Here is a 22,598-nt window from a genome sequence, read left to right as displayed (position 1 = left end):
TAGTTGAGACTTAATATTATTAATAACAGGCAAAAAAATAATGTTATATAGCACAGAAAGGTCAGGTGGGATATTAATGCCTAAGAATTTTGACCACAAACAAAGAGGACAAATGTGGGTGAGAGGACAGAAAAGAGGGGCCGGCAATTGGAAGTAATTTTGACTTATCAATATTGATGCGATAAGCCGCAAACAAACTAAACGTCTGTACAATCTTTAAGATTGCCGGGATAGTTAGTGATGGTTTTGAGAGAAAAAGAAACATATCCGCGAACAAGGATAATTTGCATTCACAGGCACCCAAAAAATCTTGTCATTGACGCAAGGCTATCGCCATTGGTTCAAGAGCAGCTGCAAATAAAAGGGGCAGAAAAGGACACTCTTGCCTCGTACCCCTTTAATGAGGAATGGCAATGAAAGATATTTGTTAGTAAAGACTTGAGTAGAAGGGGTGGTATTTATGGAGGAGATTACATCAATAAAAGAGAGAGGGATGCCAAATCTCCTAAGAGTCTCAAACAAATGATCCCAGGCAACCATATCAAAGGCATCAAGAGTCAATAGAAATCTGGGATCATCTGCCGGAAAATCACACAAAGATTGCAAAACAGTAAGCACTTCTCTGGTATTAGTAACTGAAGTTCGGCCCCAAACGAAACCGGATTGATCTTGGTGTATGATTGCCGGTTGAATTAATTTAAGATGGTCCACTAACAGTTTGGTAAAAAATTTATAATCCACATTAAGTTGAGATATGGGCCTATACAAGAATGGTAGAAGGAGATCCCTATTTGGTTTTAACAAAACTTTTATAATAGCCAAACTAAAGTGTTGGGGAATGGGCTTCCCTTCCAGTATATATTTAAAGAAATTTGTAGGTGCCTTCACCAAGTGAGGCCAAAGGTGCATATAAAATTCCACACTAAAACCGTTGGGTCCCGGGGGGCCTTCATGGGTTTAATCTTTTTAATGACCAGATCCACTTCTGTAGGAGTAAATGTATGTATTAAACTCTGTGCCTGTGTGTGAGAAAGTTGTGGTAAAGATATATCTTTCCAAAAGGATTGTTTTCGGGTCTCTGATATATGGTCCTGCGCGTAGCGCTTCTAATAGTGATAAAAAAAAACTCTGCTATTATATCCCCTTTATAATGTCTATTTAGTTGTTTATCGTTAAGTGCTGCTATATTGGTATGGCTTCTACCCCCCAAAATTGGAAAGCAATCTGCTACGTTTATCACCATAATGAAAGAAAAGAAATCTACGGACCTGATCAAAGTGCAGTTTACAACCATGGTAGGTGGACTTGTCCGGTGAGGGTAATGTTTTTAATGCCTGCAAACTTTGGGCAGACCTGTAAACAGAATCTTGATGTGACCTATATTTATTCATATAAGATATTATATTGCCACGTAATACTGCTTTCACAGTCTGCCAGAAAAGATTAGGGTTCTAGCATAGATTTACATTTCTGAGGATAGTTTAGGTGGAAAATGCCACTGATAACAATTACGCCGAAGAAACTTCCCCTGTATATCCACCCAGACTGGGACATGTTCTGAAATGGCTATAGGCTATTTAATACCATTGAGGATAGAGAATCAGAGATAAAAAGTAATCTAGTGTAGAGAATGTGTCATGCTTTGCTGAGTGAATAATAGGTTTATTCTAGTTCTGTTGGGTTCCTTACTCTCCAGTTATCTGTTAAATTTAATTGGGAGGATACATACGGTAATCCAATTTTAGGTTGGGAGAATCCATGTACGTGAGGTGGATTTGCTGTCTAAAATGGGGGAAACTACTAGTTTAAAGTCTCCACACAAGTTGTGTATCCGCAAAAGGGAGTAGCCTATTTGTTAGGCAGAGAATTTCCTATCATTATTAGTAGGACCATAAACATTACACAATGTATATCTCGTACCATCCAGCGTAACCTCTGCTATGATGTAACGACCAGAAGGCTCTATGTCTGGAATGGACGGTATGAGGAAAATTTCTACAAATTAATATAGCTACCCCTCGAGTCTTAGTAGTATTATAAGAAGTCAGAACCCTCAGATGCAACATTTTTAACATGTCTTGTTCTGTGGGGGACAAATGAGTAATATCTGCCTTCAATTTGTTAAGGTAAGTCAGATTTCTTCTCCTTTTTATAGGGAAATTGATCCCCCTAACATTCCATGTCCTAAATTTAAGCTGTGATGCCATAATAATTAAAAGGGATAAACTGGGAGCAGCACATAGCAGTCTAAATATATTAAATGCCTGTCCACAGAATAACTACAAGTAAAACAGATTTGATAAGTTAGTACAAAACAATAGGTAATCGGCTGGCATGGATAACGGAATTCCTTAAAATACCTCGTAAACATCATATGGTGATGGTGCAGAAAAAAAAATATTGTCGTCAGTGGGATACTTAGTCATAAACTCCGTAAAAGGACAAGAACGTAACATACTGTAAATACAAAGAAACAATATTAGTAGGCCGTCACAGCCTAATGAATAAACAATTCATTAAGCTTGAAAAGCTAGACGAAGTTTGACATCAGTGAATTGTATAGTAAGTTCAACTTGATAAGCTCTGTCTCTGGTGCTCACCCCTACCTTAACTAACATCTGTAATCTCTCTCTCTCTACTGGTATTTTTCCTTCACTGTTCAAGCATGTAGTGATTACTCCCATTTTGAAAAAACTAAATTCTGACCCTAACTATCTCTCAATCTACCGCCCTACTGTATCTCTCAGCTCCCTTGTCTCTCTAAGCAACTTGAGAGACTTGCCTACACTCTACTCGCACACTTTCTTAACTCACACAACTTATTGGACCCACTTCAGTCAGGCTTCCGTTCCCAACACTCCACAGAGACAGCACTGACTAAAGTGGTTAATGATTTGGTCACTACGAAGTCTAAAGGCCATTACTCACTACTTAGTTTTCTAGATCTATCTGCTGCCTTTGACACTGTTGACCACTCTCTTCTCATACAAACACTGCAATCCCTAGGTCGTAAAGACACAGCCCTTTCTTGGTTCCTATCCTACCTATCTAATTGCTCATTCAGTGTTCGCTTCTCTGAATCTACCTCCTCTTCGCTACCTCTTTCAGTTGGAGTACCGCAAGGCTCAGTCTTAGGTCCTCTGCTTTTCTCAATCTATACCTCATCTCTTGGTAAACTAATCAGCTCTTTTGGATTTCAGTATCATCTGTACGCAGATGATACTCAAGTCTACCTATCCTCCCCTGATTTGTCTCTATCTGTACTGGGCCGTGTCACTCAATGCGTTTCTGCCATTTCATCTTGGATGACATCTCGCCACCTCAAACTTAATATTTCAAAAACAGAGTTAATTATTTTTCCACCAGCCAATAGTAGGTACCAACCTGATATCTCTATCACTGTTGAAAACTCGACAATCAACCCTACCCCACAAGCTCGCTGCCTAGATGTCATCCTTGACTCTGATCTCTCCTTTGTTCCCCACATTCAATCTCTCAAAATCATGTTACATGCATCTAAAAAAACATATCCAAAATACGACCACACCTTACACAAGACACTGCTAAAACTCTAATCCATGCTCTCATTATCTTCCGCATTATTGCAATAGTCTCCTAACTGGTCTTCCCAAAACGAGACTCTCACCACTACAATCCATTCTGAATGCAGCTGCAAGGCTAATCTTCCTCGCTAGATGTTTGTCGTCTGCAGATCCACTTTGTCAGTCCCTCCATTGGTTACCTGTATTCTACCGTATTCAATATAAAATACTTTTACTCACACAAAGGCCATTAACAAAACTACACCAACGTACATCACTTCGCTTATCTCAAAATATCTCCCAACCCGATCTCTTCGCTCTTCACAAGATATGCGTCTCTCATCCACACTCATTACTCACTCCCTCTCATGATTGCAGGACTTTCTTCGGGCTGCACCCACTCTGTGGAATGCCCTACCACGCACAATAAGACTCTCTTCTAGTCTCCAAACCCTAAAGCGTTCCTTAAAAACTCACCTCTTCAGGCAAGCATATAATTTCCAGAACCGCCCACATAACTTTCATAAACTTTCCTATCAAATTGCATCCACCCTGCACAGTCCCCACATATCCTCACATGTCTTCTCATTCTTCACTTTCCCTTCCTCCCGACCCCGGTTCATTAGTGCTGTGTGACCATATCATACAGCCCACCAAGAACCTTTGCAATCTGATGGACAACTGTGCAATAGATGGCACCTATCTTTGTGTATCCATGCCTATTTCCCTATAGATTGCAAGCTTGTGAGCAGGGCCTTCCTACCTCTCTGACTGTTTGTTATTACCTAGTTTTGTTAAATCATTGATATTGCCAATTGTAAAGCGCAATGGAATTTGCTGCACTATATAATAAACTCTTAATAAATAAATAATAAATGCAACCTGTTGGTAGGCAACATCAAGATTAGACCCATGTCACACAAATGTTAACCAAGAGACAACTTAATATGCATGAAAAACAACATTACAAACACCGGTCAGAAGCAAATATCTATAGACTGAATCATACACCAGAATAAACATACTGTAGAGAAATGTAATCTAAGTCAATCATTTTGATCCATTTCTGTGGAGGCTTCTCCATTTACCGTTTCACTGAGGCTTGTGCTGAATCGGCCTCTGTCCTTAGCCCCTTGTGGGGTGAAGAGCCAAAGTCTGGCTGAATACATCAAGGTAAATTTAATTCCAGCTTTGGCTAACTAAGCCAAACAGGAGACATACTGTATTCCTCCTAGCCCTTGAAACCTTGGCTGAGTAATTACTGAAAAAGAAGACGTTGCCCGTCATAATGTAAAGGACATTTCTGTTTTGCAGTAGTCAAGATAAGATCTTTGTGTCTGAAGTTTAGGAATTTGAAAATAACAGGTCGAGGCCATATTGTGTTGGGAGTCTCTTGTAGGCCCAAGCGATGGGCATGTTCAATTTCTAGTGATGATAACTCTGAGGACAAGCCAAGCATTTTCGAGAGTTCCGTTAGGAGAAATTTGGTTTGATCTGGGCCTTTTACAGATACTTTGAGGCCAACCAATCCGAGGTTGTTACATTTTGATCTATTCTCTAAATCAACCTTATTTAATAAATGTGTTTGATTTGAAGATAGCACCAAAACAGTTTCTTTTATATCTCGTGCCATGTCTGCATACAGTATCCATGGTGATGTGGAGTCTGAGATATCATTATAGTCAATTAGAAGGGCTAGAAGAGATTAAACTTCAGCAGAATCAGTAGTTTGATCGGTTTTCTTTCCACCCTCCCTAGCTCATAGTGTTTTGGGGATGGAGGGGCCATACATTTATCCATAATTCATGCAACAAGAAAGTCTCTGTAAGAACAGGTATTCCGCTAATCAATACAAAAAAATTAAGTACAGTAGCTGTGATGGCTTTCAAGAAAGGATTTCACAGCATGTTATATAAGTCTTTCCAACAATCTTGTGGCAATACTACCATCTAGTGTCAGAATTGCACTACAAGATGAAATAAAAATAATAGCAGATATAATGATATTTACAGTCAGGTATATGTTCAAAACAGGTGTTTCAAAACCTCTTGTTCCTAGTGACCTGGCCCACAGAGTCACTGTCTGGGAAGTATGGGCTATATGAATTCTCACAGACTTGGGTGGTTAGGTTGTATTACTGTAAGTGGCTAGTGCTGCAACTATAGGAAATGTCAGCTACTACTGTATACTTGAAAAATTAGAGTGGCATCACTGTGCTCCGCTTGAAAGCAGAGATGGCAGGTAAAGGAAGGAATATTGGTGTGTGCATATGTACTTAAAGGAGCTGTCTCAGGAGAAGCACTTGTATTAAAGTTGGCCGCCACTGCCGCATCTGCTGGTCCTTACAGATCACTTCTCCAGCCAAGACTATACTGCTGCTTTGTCAGTCTCAAAGGAACAAGGTCCCTGGAGGTCATCTAGAGCACCTAAACTATGTGAGGCCTCAACACTCCCCCGATCACAACGCTGTACTGGAGACTGCGGCTTCAGCTCCAGCAACAGGTCTCTGCCGCAGCCACCAAACAACACCATCTGTTGCGGTCTTTAAAGCACGCCCTTACAAATGGGTACTTTGATTTTGTATTGCTAAGTCATTCTGGTCTGATGTCTTAAATGTAATTCCATTTATACTGTTTGCTCTCTACAGGTATGCATCTTAAAAATTCTGAATGAAAGAATTAATGACTGGAAAAAGCTATTTTATTTTAGTATTGCTGTATATACTGTAGTTAGATAGTGAAGATAAATTAATGCTATTCTACCACATACATGGGTATAGGGTATCCTGCAAAATTTTAGCAAATCTGGTTACCATTAGGTTTGCTTCTCACTATTGAACAGTCATATTGTGACTAATGCTGAACAGGGTTCACTATGGTATGCCGGCGGTCGGGCTCCCGGCGACCATCATACCGGCGCCGGGAGCCCGACCGCCGGCTTACCGACAGTGTGGTGAGCGCAAATGAGCCCCTTGCGGGCTCACTGCGCTCGCCACGCTACTGGCACGGTGGCGCGCTACGCTATTTTATTCTCCCTCCAGGGGGGTCGTGGACCCCCACGAGGGAGAATAAGTGTCGGTATGCCAGCTGTCGGGATCCCGGCGCTGGTATACTGTGCGCCGGGATCCCGACAGGCGGCATTCTGAAGACCACCCGCTGAGCATACACGCTACAATTATCTGTCGGATCAAAAATATTGATTGGTCGGGTAAGCCGCATTGTCCAGCATGTCTCTCCGACCTATGAACGTATAGCGCTGTGGTCAGGGTTAGGACCGGTAAGGTGGCCGACCCCGGGGAGGATAGGGTTAGGCAGCGGGGGTGGCTGTGGGGGGGGGGGGGGTGGTTAGGGTTAGGCTGCAGGGGTAGGGGGGTAGTTTTAGGCACCGACACCAGGAGGTTAGGGCTAGGCACTATAGGGGAAGTTAAGGTAAGACTGCTCAAAGGAAGGGTTAGTGGGTTAGGGGACAGGAGCGAACAGTCCCAAATCACCCTTTTCTGCATACAAAACATTGGGATCCTGGCGTCGGTCTTTGCAGTAGTCAGAAGTTTTCATCTGCAGTGTATTTTGCATGACTTATTAAATATATATGTATTTCAGGGTCGTCTCCTCAATCTGAGTTGTTCAACTATTCCTACTTTTGTTCTTTCAATAACTGCAACTACAGAGGTAAGTTGACTGCAAGTTCACTGCACAAAACTCAGTGCAAGAAAAGTAGACATTTCATTGTGAATAACTTTATAATTATGAAGGAATTTAAATATGCCACTGTGCTTCATTTGCTGCTAGCAATACATCACATTTTAGATAAGCAAGCTCACATAGAAGAAGCAAAGTATACACCAGGAGAAGGAGAGTTTCCGCACAGATAAGATCCTTAAATTATATTGCATACATTTGTAGAGTAAAGCATCCCAATATCAACATTAATTCGTATCTAACATTTTAATAGGAGTTTACTGAATATAATTAATATAATGACGTTGTTGGCTCCCTAGAGTCAAGAGTCAGAGAACAATGTATCTAAACACATGAAGAGAAAAGAAGACTGTTATTGTTGGGGTACTTCTTTTCATTAAAATAATATTTTATTGAAATGCATTGAAATTTCAATTCTGTCTAATCCTTTCCGACGGAGAGGATCCGACAGTTCATTATTCAATTTGGCATTTTTGACTACTTTTGTCCCGTTTTCACACATGCCAATCTCACTTTTTAAAGTTGAATTGGCATGGGCGAAAATGGGACAAAACAGGTGGATTGGCAGTATATTCTCCAATCCACCTGTTTTTCGACAATGTCTGAATTTCTGACAAGTAAAAAAAACGGCACTTACATTGAATAGGGCGAAATGAAATTCAGCCCTAAAAAACGGCGAAAAGTGCTGGGAAAAGTGTTGGGTTACATATATTCTTACAGGATTATATGTAACCCAACAAACAACACACAATCACGTGGAGAAATAATATATGCACACATTGAGTATTATTTTTGTATCAGCACTTGGATAGAGTAATTCACATACTCCCAGCGTGTCTAGGCGATGGAGCGCGTCTCTGCCGTGGGCGCGCGCGTCCAGGCAGACAGGGGCGCTGTCTGCACTAGGCGCGCCCGGGCGGGCGCGCCTAGTCACAGGCGGAGCCATGACTAGTGTGACTCCATCTGTATATGGATATACATACATTATACTACTACTGTATGAAGTGAATTTAATATTTCTCTTACGTCCTAGGGGATACTGGGAATCCATTTAGTACCATGGGGTATAGACTGATAATGTCAAATATTACCTTTAAACATAAAGCTATATACTAATACCGTGGAGCCGTTATGGCCGCTAGACCACGCGCACGTGCTACGCACTTTGCACGCTATTTGCGTACAGAGTACGTACACTCAGTATGGAATACACACAGCGAACGCGCACACAGTCGATAACCCTTTAAACCTTAAACACAGATAATTATGCTTACACTCTAAACCTTAATAACTAAGTACTGTAATGATGTAACGATTAAAACCTTTAACAATGTTATACTGTATGAGCGATTAAGATGCTAAGAGAGCCCTTTGCGTAGGAGTGAAAACACAAGACCTAATTTGGATTTAAAAACCTCAACAGCTCTAACCCTGTCGTGGATGGTTTAGAGAAAAGGGGAAAAACACAATACAAGTTATACACTACAAACTAACATCAAAATCTAACACAATAACAGAGAAATAGCGAACAATCGCAAACAAGAGTGAACAAATGAGAACATAAATGGCGAACAAAATGGCTACAGAGAAATATACATACGTGGGGATGATTCGCAAGCGCGTCCTGGATCAAGCCCTCGGCATTCAGAGAGAGAAAGCCTTCAGAGAGAGTGAGTGACTGGCCAGGCAATGGTGGTCTTTATATACACAACATACATTCACAATACAATGGTCCCTATAATCTCATTGTTCATTGGACACAGGAATGTGTCTCCGCATTATAGCAAAGGTCATAGGTGGATTTGAACAGGTGGGCTGTGTCTTTCTCCAACCGCTCAGGTAGGAGGTATCCTCAGGATTCCCACCGCATGTGTAATAAACAGCAAATACAATTAATGTCCATAATCTACTTTTGCACATAACTATACGCAGGAGCGAGCGATCCTTTCCTAACCAACACCGAAATGTTACCCATAAAATACCCTACAGTTGGATACTAGACACCACCGTTCAACCTTTATCTGACCCTTCTTATCATGCAAAGAGGAATCTCTCTGTCCAGGAACCGTTTAAACTAAACATACTCGCTGACATTGTCTAGGGGAATATTATCTACAATATACGCTATTTGGGTTAAATATGCTACTATCGAGTCGCACGCTACATGCTCACAAACTCTACAGTAAATGCGCATACAACGCGCGTGATCGCCGGAGCGATCTTACGCAAATTGCGGATATGTGCATGCACGGTAGACTGAGTGTGCACGCGCAGCAGGCATGTGCATGGGGTTAGTACAAGGCATATGAATCATGATATTTTTGACTTTGACAGTCCACCCTTTGGCAGTCAATAACTGCCACTTATCTAAACAATTAAGCAGAAAAATACATTATACCATGAAATACCTATATATGATTGGGAGGAGAGGAGAAGGTGGGAAATGTATGACCTAGTGGGATAGTAAAAGCATGTGTGTATGAAATTCATGTTTGAGGGGTCATGTATCATCGTGCCGTACATGTTCTAAAATAAGCTTCGAGGTATTGCGAAGTATACATTGAATCCTTCTTATCCCGTATTAAGGGTCTGTAAGTGGGCTAACAAACTCTACCAAGCTCTTTTCGGCTTTAGTTCCAACAAATGGGGTGCACATTAGTTGATGATACATGAAGGGGGAAAATATGTGAGTGCTAATATATGTGCCTATATTACCTGTCGACTATGTGTGTCACTACCTGAAGATCGTAGAGATGAAGATAAGAAACATGCGTTATAAATGCATTCGTATGATAATGTATGTGATTGTCCTTGGATGTCTTGTTGAAGTCTTGTCCGGATTGCTGTATCTTTGCTGTAAGTGGCAAGCAAAGTTTTTCAAGTATCCATAGAAAGTTAAAGTCTCTAAAAGTTCATCAAATGTCTGTGAAAAAGTTCATCAATGGTCTGTATAAAGGGTCATCAAAATCTTCTTCCGAGTGGATGTCTTTTTACCTTGGAGAAAAACAAAGGAGAAACGGGTGAAAGAAACGGACTGTGGAATCACATTTTATCACAGCATTGTCTCGATTGATGGGTCATAAATTAAACCAGTTGTTGTTACAATACCCTCGCTCCTCAAACTCATCAATTTGGTACTGCGCTCGCAATGTATTAAAATCCGAACACATCTGAATATCAAACCAGTCATTATGACAACTCCTAGGATACATAAGAGAAATTTCCCTACAGTAACGATAACATTTTGAGCCCATTCTCCTAAACCTGAGAACCAATTGCGTTGGTTCAACCATGAAACCCAGCCGGTCAGTTCATTACTCACAGAAGTAAGGGTAAGGTTGTGCCTCCTTCGGAACTCCCACTTCAATTGCAAGATATCGTCCATCTTTTGATCTATGACCTCGGTTGGGTCCTCAGTGCTGTTTGTGATATATGTACAGCACTTCACACCATACTGAGTTGCTAGGGTGACACAATACCCGCCTGTCACCGCTGTGATGTAATTGAGAACCATCCTGTGCTGGATCAGTTCCGTTTTGTAAGCTTGCAATTCTCTCCCAGTATACCTGAAGGTGTCATCATACATCTCGGTGATATTGTCTATCAGGTTCGCTAGCGCAGTTATATACCTAAAATTTATAACTCCTCTGGCGGTACGGGTGATATCTAGCGCGAGTAGGAATTGAATCCCGGTGGATTCGTGGATCAAATCAGAGGCTGCATGCTCTGTCCTATCTATAAGGTGTCTCTTTACAATGTGTTCGTAGTGAGTGTGAGTGTAAGGAGCTTGAGCATTGCGGTGAACATCTTTCATTTTATCATGGGTAATGGTCATTACTTCCGGCAACACTCTTCCAATGTAACACAATCCCTCTGAGTTTGGGGCAAGCCACTTATGAAATATGCATCATCGGGAAGGACATATGGGACAGAAAATGACATCACCATATTACAAACCTTCCAGGTGAAAAATCCTATCCCTAACTCTCTCATTTGTCTAGTACACGTATCAGGCTGTATGATATGCGCACAGAATCCTGGTGATACTTCTCCAACTCGCATGGTCCTACTTCCTAGAGTGTACCTACTGAAAATATCTCCCACCGTTGGCTATTTGGCGTATAAGCTCTGAGTCTATGGGCATTCTATCGGCTCTGTGTGAAAATGTCATGGTTCGGTTGTTCCAGGTCACTTCCCAATTCCCCGGCTTTCGGGGATTGGAAATATTAAAACATATTAAGGACCTATCCACATGATATTGGTGGAGCTTCAAACTAGGAGGCCTAGAAATATTAAATTTCTTGCCCACCGGTCTCCCACCCCTTAATTCAAGTACCTCATCTATCGTTAGAGCGTATGGCACTAGTCCTGACTTTCTATGACCTTGAGGTACTTGTGAGCACACCCAGCATTCCGTTTGGTTTAAAACCTTACCCACTAGTGAGTGATAGTCACTCAATGGATGTCGGTCCATGTTGATATTAAGGCTGGACTGACATCTCTGGATGCACCCGTCCTCAACTGTGTTTTCACAATTCCTACAGATACAATTCTCTTCAGCTAACAATCCTTCACAATGTCTCTTAGTACCAGATCGTTTTCTGATACTCGCCTTTGCTTGGTGATTGTGTTGCTCTCGGAATTCTACGAATCCATCCTTGTCATCAGAACCCATTCCAGATCCTTTCTCGACCTCTCTGGTACTCTCACCGAAACAGACTGCTCTGGTCAACAACAGGGTCAACAGGAAAACACAGAATGCAGTCTCTTGGGGCAAGTCCATCTTGCAGGAGGAGAAAGAAAGAGTTGTAATGGGGGTAAAGAAAATAATTAGGAGGGAAAGAAAACTTGGCGCGACAACCGCCTCTGATCTTGTAGTTCTCTGTGCTCAGGTGCCGTGACAACAGTCCTGCCTCTCAGCCTTCCTGGAACAGATACTTCAGTGATATGGTTTCCTCCACACTCTGCTCTTTATCACAGGCTTTCTCTGGGTCAGCGACCTTCTTACAGTGGGACGAGTGGACCCAAGTCTCTCTCTCGGCAACTTTCAATGCTGTCGTGCTGGTCAGTAAGACTTGGTACTGTCCTTCCCAACGGTCAATCAGGCAACCTGAGCGTAAAAAATTCCGAATCATTACATAATCCCCAGGTTCAATGTCATGACAATTACTGTCCGGCAGATCAGGAATCATTAGCTTTAGATTGCTGTTTTGATTCCTCAACTGCTTGCTCATCTTAACCAAATACTTTACAGTTACTTCATTGTTACATTTCAAATCATCCTGGGGGTCAATCATTACATGGGGTTGTCGGCCAAAAAGAATCTCAAAGGGGGACAGATTAAGAGGGGACCTGGGAGTGGTTCTGATGCTGTACAATACAAGTGGCAAAGCTTCTGGCCACAACAATCCAGTTTCAGCCATTACTTTGCTCAACTTGTTCTTAATAGTGCTGTTTACTCTTTCCACTTTCGCACTCGCCTGTGGGCGGTACGGAGTATGCAGCTTACTATTCCCATTAATTTGCACATTACCTGAAAGACTTCACCTGTGAAATGGGTACCCCTATCACTTTCAATTATCTTAGGGATACCATACCTACACACAAATTCCTGCACAATTTTCTTTGCAGTAAACAGCAGTATTTGTGGCAGCGGGGAACGCTTCAACCCAATTTGAAAACACATCAATACAAACCAATACATACTTTAAATTTCTACAAGGTGGCAATTGTATGAAATCAATTTGTATTACCTGAAAAGGGCCGTCCGTTGGCAGGATATGGGATGGTTCTGTTGGTATCGCCTTTTCAATATTCTTCCTCAAGCAGGTGAGGCATGTCATTGCTCTCTTACCTGCATGAGAAGAAAATCCTGGCGCGCCCCAGTAGGCTCTTACCAACTTGCACATACCTTCTTTGCCTAGATGAGTCAGACCATGTGCCGCCTCAGCTAAACTTGGAAGGTATGCTCTGGGTGCCACTGGCTTACCCTGTCCAGAGTCCTGAGGACTCCTGGCCATATCCTTTTGACCTCCAGACTGCCTTTTCCTGTGGGGAACACAAATTTTGCATTTCACTCAATTTCTGTGTGTTGACGGTATCGAATACCATCAGTTGTGTGATGTCTGTCTGTATGGGGGTACAAGCTGCTGATTTAGCAGCTTCGTCTGCCCGGCTGTTACCAAGTGACACTGGGTCTTGGCTGTATGTGTGGGCTTTACACTTGATAACAGCCACTCTGTCAGGTTCCTGTATCGCTGCTAGAAGTCTTTTGATGTGGGTTGCATGTGCCACGGGTGTGCCAGCTGCCGTCATGAAATTTCTGAGGTGCCATAGGGCCCCGAAATCATGTACTACTCCAAAGGCATACCTAGAATCCGTGTAGATATTGGCTGACTTGCCTTTAGCCAATTCACACGCTCTGGTTAGGGTGACCAGTTCAGCAACTTGTGCTGAGTGAGGTGGGCCCAGGGGTCCTGCTTCTATGGTACCTTTGTCATCTACGACTGCGTATCCAGTATACAAGTCTCCCAAGTCCGTCTGTCTATGGCAACTACCGTCAGTGTAAAAAGTAAAATCTACACCTTCCAGTGGGTTGTCACTGATGTCGGGCCTTGCAGTGAAATTTTGGGTCAAATATTCCATACAATCATGTGTGTCAGTGTCTGTACTAAATCCTCCTTCACCATCACTCTCATCCCCCACCCTTTGCGCCTGTCCAGGCACACCTGGGAGATACGTTGCATGATTTAATGTGCTGCATCTCCTTATGGTGATGTTTACAGGGGCCATTAGTGCTAATTCCCCCCTTGTAAACCGTGCAGATGAGACGTGTCTGGTTTGGGCAGAATTCAGTAAGGCTGACACTGCATGAGGTGTATGGATGGTCAGGTTGTGCCCTAACACTACATCTTCGCTTTTACTCACTAACAATGCTATCGCTGCAACACTTCGCAAGCATGTGGGGAGAGATCGTGCTATGGTGTCTAGCTGAGCGCTGTAGTAGGCTACCGGCCTGCTGGCATCACCATGTTTCTGGGTTAAAACACCTGCCGCACACCCAGCACTTTCCGTACCGTACAGTTCAAAGGGTTTCCCATAATCTGGCATACCTAGTGCTGGTGCCTGCGATAGGCACTGTTTGAGTCTCTCAAATGCCAGTTCGGACTCATCTGTGTGCGAAATCCGATCTGGTTTGTTTGATGAGACCAACTCTTGCAAAGGTAAGGCTAGTATGGAAAACCCTGGGATCCAGTTGCGGCAGTACCCACACATTCCTAGGAAAGTGCGAATCTGTTGCTGGGTTTGTGGCAGAGTCATGTCGCGAATCGCCTGTATTCTATCAGCGGTGAGGTGTCTCAGTCCTTGTGTCAAGCAATGTCCCAAATATTTTACCTTGGTCTGGCATAACTGTAACTTATCCTTTGAAACCTTGTGTCCCGTATCAGAAAGATGAAACAAAAGCTGTTTCGTATCTCTCAAGGACGATTCGAGTGAATCAGAACACAGCAGTAAGTCATCTACATACTGTATTAATACTGATCCGCTCTCAGGTTGAAAGGATTGTAAACAATCATGCAAAGCCTGTGAGAAAATACTTGGGGTGTCAATGAAACCTTGTGGTAAGCGAGTCCAGGTGTACTGTACTCCTCTGTATGTGAATGCAAACAAGTATTGGCTGTCAGGGTGCAGAGGGACCGAAAAGAAAGCGGAGCAGAGGTTAATAACAGTGAAAAATTTCGCAGTGGGAGGGATTTGCATAAGGATGACAGCTGGATTTTGCACTACAGGGAATTGGCTCTCAACTATTTTGTTGATCCCCCTTAGATCCTGCACTAGCCTGTAACCCCACCCCCAACTCTTTTTCACAGGGAAGATGGGACTATTGGCAGTGCTGGGCGTCCTAACCAGAATACCCTGTTGTAGCAAGCGCTCTATTACTGGGTAAACTCCTAACTCCACCTCTGGCTTCAGAGGATACTGTGGGATTTTTGGAGCTATCCTACCATCTTTTACTTGAACTACTACAGGAGCTACATTTGCCATTAATCCAGTGTCTTGTCCATCCTTGGTCCAAAGTGACTCCGGTATCTGGGAAATCATTTCCTCTACCTTGGATGGACACCTATCTGTAACAGCAGTGTGTGACATTAACCTTTGTGGGGAGTCTAGCATATCCTGCACTTCCTGAGCGTGATTCTCGGGTATATCTAAGAAAACACCTCCAGGAGTACAATATATGACACACCCCATTTTACACAGTAAATCTCTCCCAAGTAGATTAGTCGGAGCCGATGCAGCTAGCAAAAAGGAGTGCTTGGTCTGCAAAGGCCCTATCGTAATCTCTGCTGGTTTACTTAAAGGGTAGTGTTGTACTACTCCTGTTACTCCCATGGCTGGAATTGTTTTACCAGTGGTCTTCATACCCACCGTTGAATTTAACACTGACTTGGCCGCCCCCGTATCTACAAGGAAAGGTAGTGATCTACCAGTTACATCAATTGTGACCTCGGGTTCACTTCCAAGGCTCGCAATTAATTTCACTGGCTGCAGACTACAGGTGTGGCCCCACCCCTATTGTATGTGGTGACCTCCCTGCAGCGCGCTGGCAGCTACAACATGTGAAGGGGGTAACTGGGAATTTTAGAGACCTGCCAGTCTTTCTTAGGTGGGTACCTCTTTGTCTCCTCTGAATGTGGTTCATAACTTCTCCTCTGCGGTCCCTGATCCCAATTACGTGTGTCATGCTGTTGTCTAGGGGGTTGATATACCTTATGTGGGTTTCCATAGGTGCAGTTTCGTGCAAAATGTCCCTCTCTCTGACAGTTATAACATTTTACCACATACGACTTACCGTCAGGGGTCTGGGGCTTAGGCTGAGGTGGCCTTGTTGTAAGGGCCTGTATACTCACTGCCATTAGCTTATCGCCCTGTGACTCCCTGTGTCTAATGATGTTCCGATCATGCCCGACAGCGGTCTCTCTCAAAGCAGCCACTGACATACCTCTCCAGTTAGGTTGAGTGGTCTGTACCCTTGTTCTCAACACTTCCTTTAAACCGTCCATTAATACAGAAACTGCTACTTCCCTATGGTGCACATTTTCCTCAATGTCTACAATTCCAGTGTATCTAGCCATTTCCTCTAATGCCCTGTGGAAATAGTCAGAAGCAGTTTCTCCTTCTTTTTGTCTAATGGAGAAAATTTTGTTCCATTTGACAACAGTTGGGAAATATACTCCTAACTGCAGATTGATCTGTTTAACATTTTCCTGATTGTATGCATCAGTGAGAGGTTTCTCTTCATCTAACTTACAATCAGTAATGAATTTCAAAGGGTCAATATTAGAGGGCAAACATGCCCGCAGTACTGTCCGCCAATCTTTGTTAGTGGGTTCGGCGGCGTTACCTAGTTCTTTAACGAACCTTTGGCATGCGGCTAGATCTTTCCTGGGATCAGGAAATTCAGACATAATTGTCCTTAATTCTGTCCGGGACCAGGGGCAATGCATTGCAATGTTCCTGACGGGAGTGACTCCCAGAGCGTCAGTGTTTCCATTTGGGACTGCGATCACCCTGACAGGATTAAGTTCAATCACATCACTCTGTGTTTCTTCTACAATGTGGGGTGTAATTGTTTCTGCATAATGTACAGTTCCGTACTTACCCATGGACACGACCTCACCTATCCCTCCACTAGTGGCCTTCGCTACTCCTCTTACTGGTTGGGCCGTGCCCACTGTAGTCTCTTGTATGGTGGCTGCTAAAGAGAGTGCTGATATCGTTGTGGGCTCATCTTCCTGGTCGCAGTCCTGAGAGAAGTTTAGGATGGGGTATAACTTACACGGGTTAGCATTAGCATCAATACACTTATCTACCTTACTCTTATCCTTAATACATTTATTAAGTGCACTTTTATCATATACCAGTATGCCATTCTCTGTAACCATTTTCTCTCCTGTTATGTATGGTGGTGGTGGTGCTGTAGCTATCAGTTTTCTGATAGGGTTGGAACCAGCTGCTTGAGCTAATCCCCTTTGTATCTCACCTTCCTGTTGCCATAACTGTAAATAATCATAATGTCTTATCCGTTGCTTTCCGTTGCTTTTATCAGACATATCCTTCTCCTTAAATTTTGCAAAACCTCAGGATTAAAACTGCCTACCCTAGGGAACTGTTCCCCATTGTTCACAGTCATACGTTCCCACTCATTGCACAAAACCTCTGCATGTGATCCATATTTCTCACACATTATGTACATCGCCGACCCTTTGGGCCGACAAATATCAACGTGAACCCTTGCTGATCGTCCCCTACTTGAGCAACTGGCCCCCATTCTTTGCAGGTATTGCCTTCTCAGCGAACCCTTACAAAAACCAACTTACTCAGTGGTAAGGCGACGGTGAAAGTTCTCCGAGCGCTTTCACCCACTCACGCCCCTATTGGCCAATACACCAAACACTGTGTCCAGTGCCGGTAGTACCCAATCTCTGGTTCTTTTGTAACCTCTATTTACTGAGAGCGTGTGGGAGTATGCTACCCCTCCCAGTAAATATCAGTTGTTGGAGATTTCCTGAGTGAACAGCGAAACTCCCTTAAAATAAAAAAAACCTACACAAATCACGTTTACCTGTACAATTAGCGTCTATGATCCCACAGCAACTTTAGTGGGTATCAAGGTGAAGTAACTAATGTACACAGTAGCGTGCGGTCCAGTCGCACTGCATATAAGTATCTATTACTTATCCGCTTTACGACCAACGGAATCGGTTGTTTAGGCTGCGAAACCTCAGCCGGATCGTATTCTCAATACGGGCCTATATGGGTACTACGCAAACCCCCGGGGCTGCGCTCACTACCTCTGACCTTTCTCAAGTCAGGGTTTTCAGAACTTCATTACTTACCTTAAATGGATTTCTGACTTTCGCCGACCTTTGGTCTGCTGTAATACTAATTGCTCCTTTATACCTTATACAATGTTAACGTGAGATAGCCACTCCCACGCCACCAAGTGTCCACTCTCCGACAGGATCCCGAATTATGGGTTCACAAAAAATAAAACCTTTATTTTTACACTCACTCCTGCTCAGTCATATACACTTTGATTTTTCTGTACAGAAAATTACTTTCATTCAGGTGAAACAGGCTAATCCCAGAGGTGATGCAACAAGAGGAGGATCTTTTAAACTAAAATTTTGGAAACTGAACAAATTTGTGCTATTATCTCGTGGACTAAAACCATGTTATCGTGTGATTTGTATTTACCTTTGCGTTGCGTACGCAATCTCGCACGTGGTCCGGATATGCCCACAGTAACACAAATAACACGCTTCTATAAATGCAAACGATATTTAACTATAATCACTTACCAAGCACCGCACAGTATCTCCTGTATAAACCTTTATAACTGGGTCAGGCTGTGTGCGTGTTTTTACAATTACTCCCTTAAGTATTACTTTTTACTTTTAACTAAATAGCAACAAATTTTCCCAGCACGTGATCAATGCTAATGGCAAACAGAAAGGTAGATATGCGAAAATACACAGATAAAATACAAATGCGTGCGTGTGTTGCGTGTGCTGCGTGCGCAGTTGAAACCAAACAGAAATTTAAACAGATTTAAAAACCAATACAAACAATAGCTTTGCGTTCTTACCTTTCGGATCCGGATCCCACCAGCATCCCTACAAACCAAGCGGAGCAGACGCTTATCTTATCAGCACTACTGTATCCCCGACCACCAAACGGCTAACAGGGGATACTACCTTCCCTCCCTTTGCTGATAGATAAAAGTCTGCCTTGTCCTGCTAGGCTGCGGATAAAAGGAGGACCGGACGAGCCCTCAATTGATAATGTCAAATATTACCTTTAAACATAAAGCTATATACTAATACCATGGAGCCGTTATGGCCGCTAGACCACGCGCACGTGCTACGCACTTTGCACGCTATTTGCGTACAGAGTACCGTACGTGGTACGCACTTGGCGTACACACGCTGCGCTGAGTGTATGGAATACACACAGCGAGCGCACACACAGTCGATAACCCTTTAAACCTTAAACACAGATAATTATGATTACACTCTAAACCTTAATAACCAAGTACTGTAATGATGTAACGATTAAAACCTTTAACAATGTTATACTGTATGAGCGATTAAGATGCTAAGAGAGCCCTTTGCGTAGGAGTGAAAACACAAGACCTGATTTGGATTTAAAAACCACAACCGCTCTAACCCTGTCGTGGATGGTTTAGAGAAAAGGGGAAAAACACAATACAAGTTATACACTACAAACTAACATCAAAATCTAACACAATAACAGAGAAATAGCGAACAATCGCAAACAAGAGTGAACAAATGAGAACATAAATGGCGAACAAAATGGATAACAAAATGGCTACAGAGAAAAATACATACGTGGGGATGATTCGCAAGCGCGTCCTGGATCCAGCCCTCAGCATTCAGAGAGAGAAAGCCTTCAGAGAGAGTGAGTGACTGGCCAGGCAATGGTGGTCTTTATATACACAACATACATTCACAATACAATGGTTCCTATAACCTCATTGTTCATTGGACACAGGAATGTGTCTCCGCATTATAGCAAAGGTCATAGGTGGATTTGAACAGGTGGGCTGTGTCTTTCTCCAACCGCTCAGATGGGAGGTATCCTCAGGGTTCCCACCGCATGTGTAATAAACAGCAAATACAATTAATGTCCATAATCTACTTTTGCACATAACTATACGCAGGAGCGAGCGATCCTTTCCTAACCAACACCGAAATGTTACCCATAAAATACCCTACAGTTGGATACTAGACACCACCGTTCAACCTTTATCTGACCCTTCCTATCATGCAAAGAGGAATCTCTCTGTCCAGGAACCGTTTAAACTAAACATACTCGCTGACATTGTCTAGGGGAATATTATCTACAATATACGCTATTTGGGTTAAATATGCTACTATCGAGTCGCACGCTACATGCTCACAAACTCTACAGTAAATGCGCATACAACGCGCGTGATCGCCGGAGCGATCTTACGCAAATTGCGGATATGTGCACGCACGGTAGACTGAGTGTGCACGCGCAGAGGGCATGTGCATGGGGTTAGTACAAGGCATATGAATCATGATATTTTTCGACTTTGACAAGACCTGGGTCTTCTAGGAGCCTTGGGCACTTTAAGAATTTGATAGTGCGTGCTGGCTCCACCCTCTATGCCCCTCCTAACAGGCTCAGTTTAGAAAATGTGCCCGGAGGAGCCAGTCACGTCTCTGGAAGCTCCTGAAGAGTTTTCTACATTTATTTTATCTGTTTGTTATTTTCAGGCAGGACGTGGGACTTAGGGGAGGGAACGTTCCAACCTCTTGCAGGGTTAATGGTCCCCTTCCCCGCTGACAGGACACTAGCTCCTGAGGAAACGATTTGGAATCCCCACCATGGCGAGCGTACATTCCCGCAGCACACCGCCACCGATAACCGAGCCAGAAGAAAGAAGAGTGGTGAGTACTAAGCCGGCGTACCAGTTAGCGGGTCGCCGGCCATTATGGCGGCATGAGGGTACCGAGACAAACTGCTTCTTCATGGGGCGGCTGGGTCTCTAGACTCAGTACACAGTGCAGACACTCAGCTTCTGAGGGGGCGAACTAAGTCTCAGTACACTATATGTGTACACCGTACCCAGGCTGGCATTACAGACTTAAAAGAGGTGCTGACTCAATTTTAGGCACAAAATTACGTCAGCCAGTATAAAAAAGAGCGGGAAGACAGGGCATCATTGAAGGGGCGGGGCTAAACTATAAGCGGATCCAGAAGCTCACCAGCACCATTTTCCCTCTGCATCGAACACAGATGCTGACTGACAGGAACGCGCAGCTCCTCTGGAGAGACTCCAGATTACCCCCGGGGGTCATAGCAGGGGGGGAGCGATTATTAGTGTACTGAGTCCCTAATCTAGGTACTTAATCTGCGACCAGGCTAAGCTTGGCATTAGTGGTAAGTGCACCGTGTGCTGGCTCCATGCTATCTCTGTGTCTCCCTGGAAGGGCTCTTTGTGGGTTAATTGTGCATTTATCCTTTTCCCGTGTGTGTGTGTGTCACTGTCACAGTATGTCAGGCAAAGAGTGTGCTTCATGTAAAGCACAGTGTTCCTCTTCTCCAGGGGGTTCACTACTACGTACTCAGTGAAGTGTACCTTCCCAGGCTAGCGGGGCAGAGCCAGCATGGCTGGACTCCATTAAGGGAATGATTTCCAATATTTCTACTAAATTGTCCCGCAATGAGAGACACAATCGATGACTGAGTTTATGAAAAGAGACTCAGTACCCAAACCAATGTCTCAGTCCCCTGCCATTTGTACGCAAAAACGTACTTTGGCCTATATCCTGCAGTTTGACGCTGATGATGAAGGGTCAGACATGGAGAAGGGGGGAGTTGGACTCAGAGGTGGAGGAGGCTACACTGTCACAGGGAATAGAGGCTCTCATAGAGGCTATCAGAGAAGTTCTGCATATTCCTGATAAGGTGACAGAGGAGAGCGATGAATCTTATTTTGTGTCAAAGGAACTAAGGGGGTAATTCCAAGTTGATCGCAGCAGGATTTGTGTTAGCAGTTGGGCAAAACCATGTGCACTGCAGGGGAGGCAGATATAACATGTGCAGAAAGAGTTAGATTTGGGTGGGTTATTTTATTTCTGTGCAGGGTAAATACTGGCTGCTTTATTTTTACACTGCAAATTAGATTGCAGATTGAACACACCACACCTAAATCTAACTCTCTCTGCACATGTTAAATCTGCCTCCCCTGCAGTGCACATGGGCCCTCATTCCGAGTTGATCGGTCGGTATTTTTCATCGCATCGCAATGAAAATCCGCTTAGTACGCATGCGCAATATTCGCACTGCGACTGCGCCAAGTAATTTAACAATGAAGATAGTATTTTTACTCACGGCTTTTTCATCGCTCCGGCGATCGTAATGTGATTGACAGGAAATGGGTGTTACTGGGCGGAAACACGGCGTTTTAGGGGCGTGTGGATGAAAACGCTACCGTTTCCGGAAAAAACGCAGGAGTGGCTGGAGAAACGGAGGAGTGTCTGGGCGAACGCTGGGTGTGTTTGTGACGTCAAACCAGGAACGACAAGCACTGAACTGATCGCACAGGCAGAGTAAGTCTGAAGCTACTCTGAAACTGCTAAGTAGTTTGTAATCGCAATATTGCGAATACATCGGTCGCAATTTTAAGAAGCTAAGATACACTCCCAGTAGGCGTAGGCTTAGCGTGTGTAACTCTGCTAAATTCGCCTTGCGACCGATCAACTCGGAATGAGGGCCATGGTTTTGCCCAACTGCTAACAGA

The 22,598-nt window shown here is 43.5% G+C and overlaps 1 protein-coding gene across 4 annotated transcripts in view; it reads left to right on the top strand.

Annotated features, from left to right (window-relative positions):
- Positions 1-22,598, top strand: part of AHCYL1 (adenosylhomocysteinase like 1) — a 905,485-nt gene that overhangs the window by 762,020 nt on the left and 120,867 nt on the right. For all 4 annotated transcript variants that reach the window (XM_063955029.1, XM_063955028.1, XM_063955032.1 and 1 more), the window contains exon 14: positions 7,142-7,210. In XM_063955029.1, the coding sequence (XP_063811099.1) occupies positions 7,142-7,210 (69 nt within the window). The remainder of the gene's footprint in view (positions 1-7,141; positions 7,211-22,598) is intronic.

Source organism: Pseudophryne corroboree, chromosome 2, assembly GCF_028390025.1.
Source record: "Pseudophryne corroboree isolate aPseCor3 chromosome 2, aPseCor3.hap2, whole genome shotgun sequence".
NCBI lineage: Eukaryota > Metazoa > Chordata > Amphibia > Anura > Myobatrachidae > Pseudophryne > Pseudophryne corroboree.
This window is presented reverse-complemented; position numbering and strand designations above follow the sequence as displayed.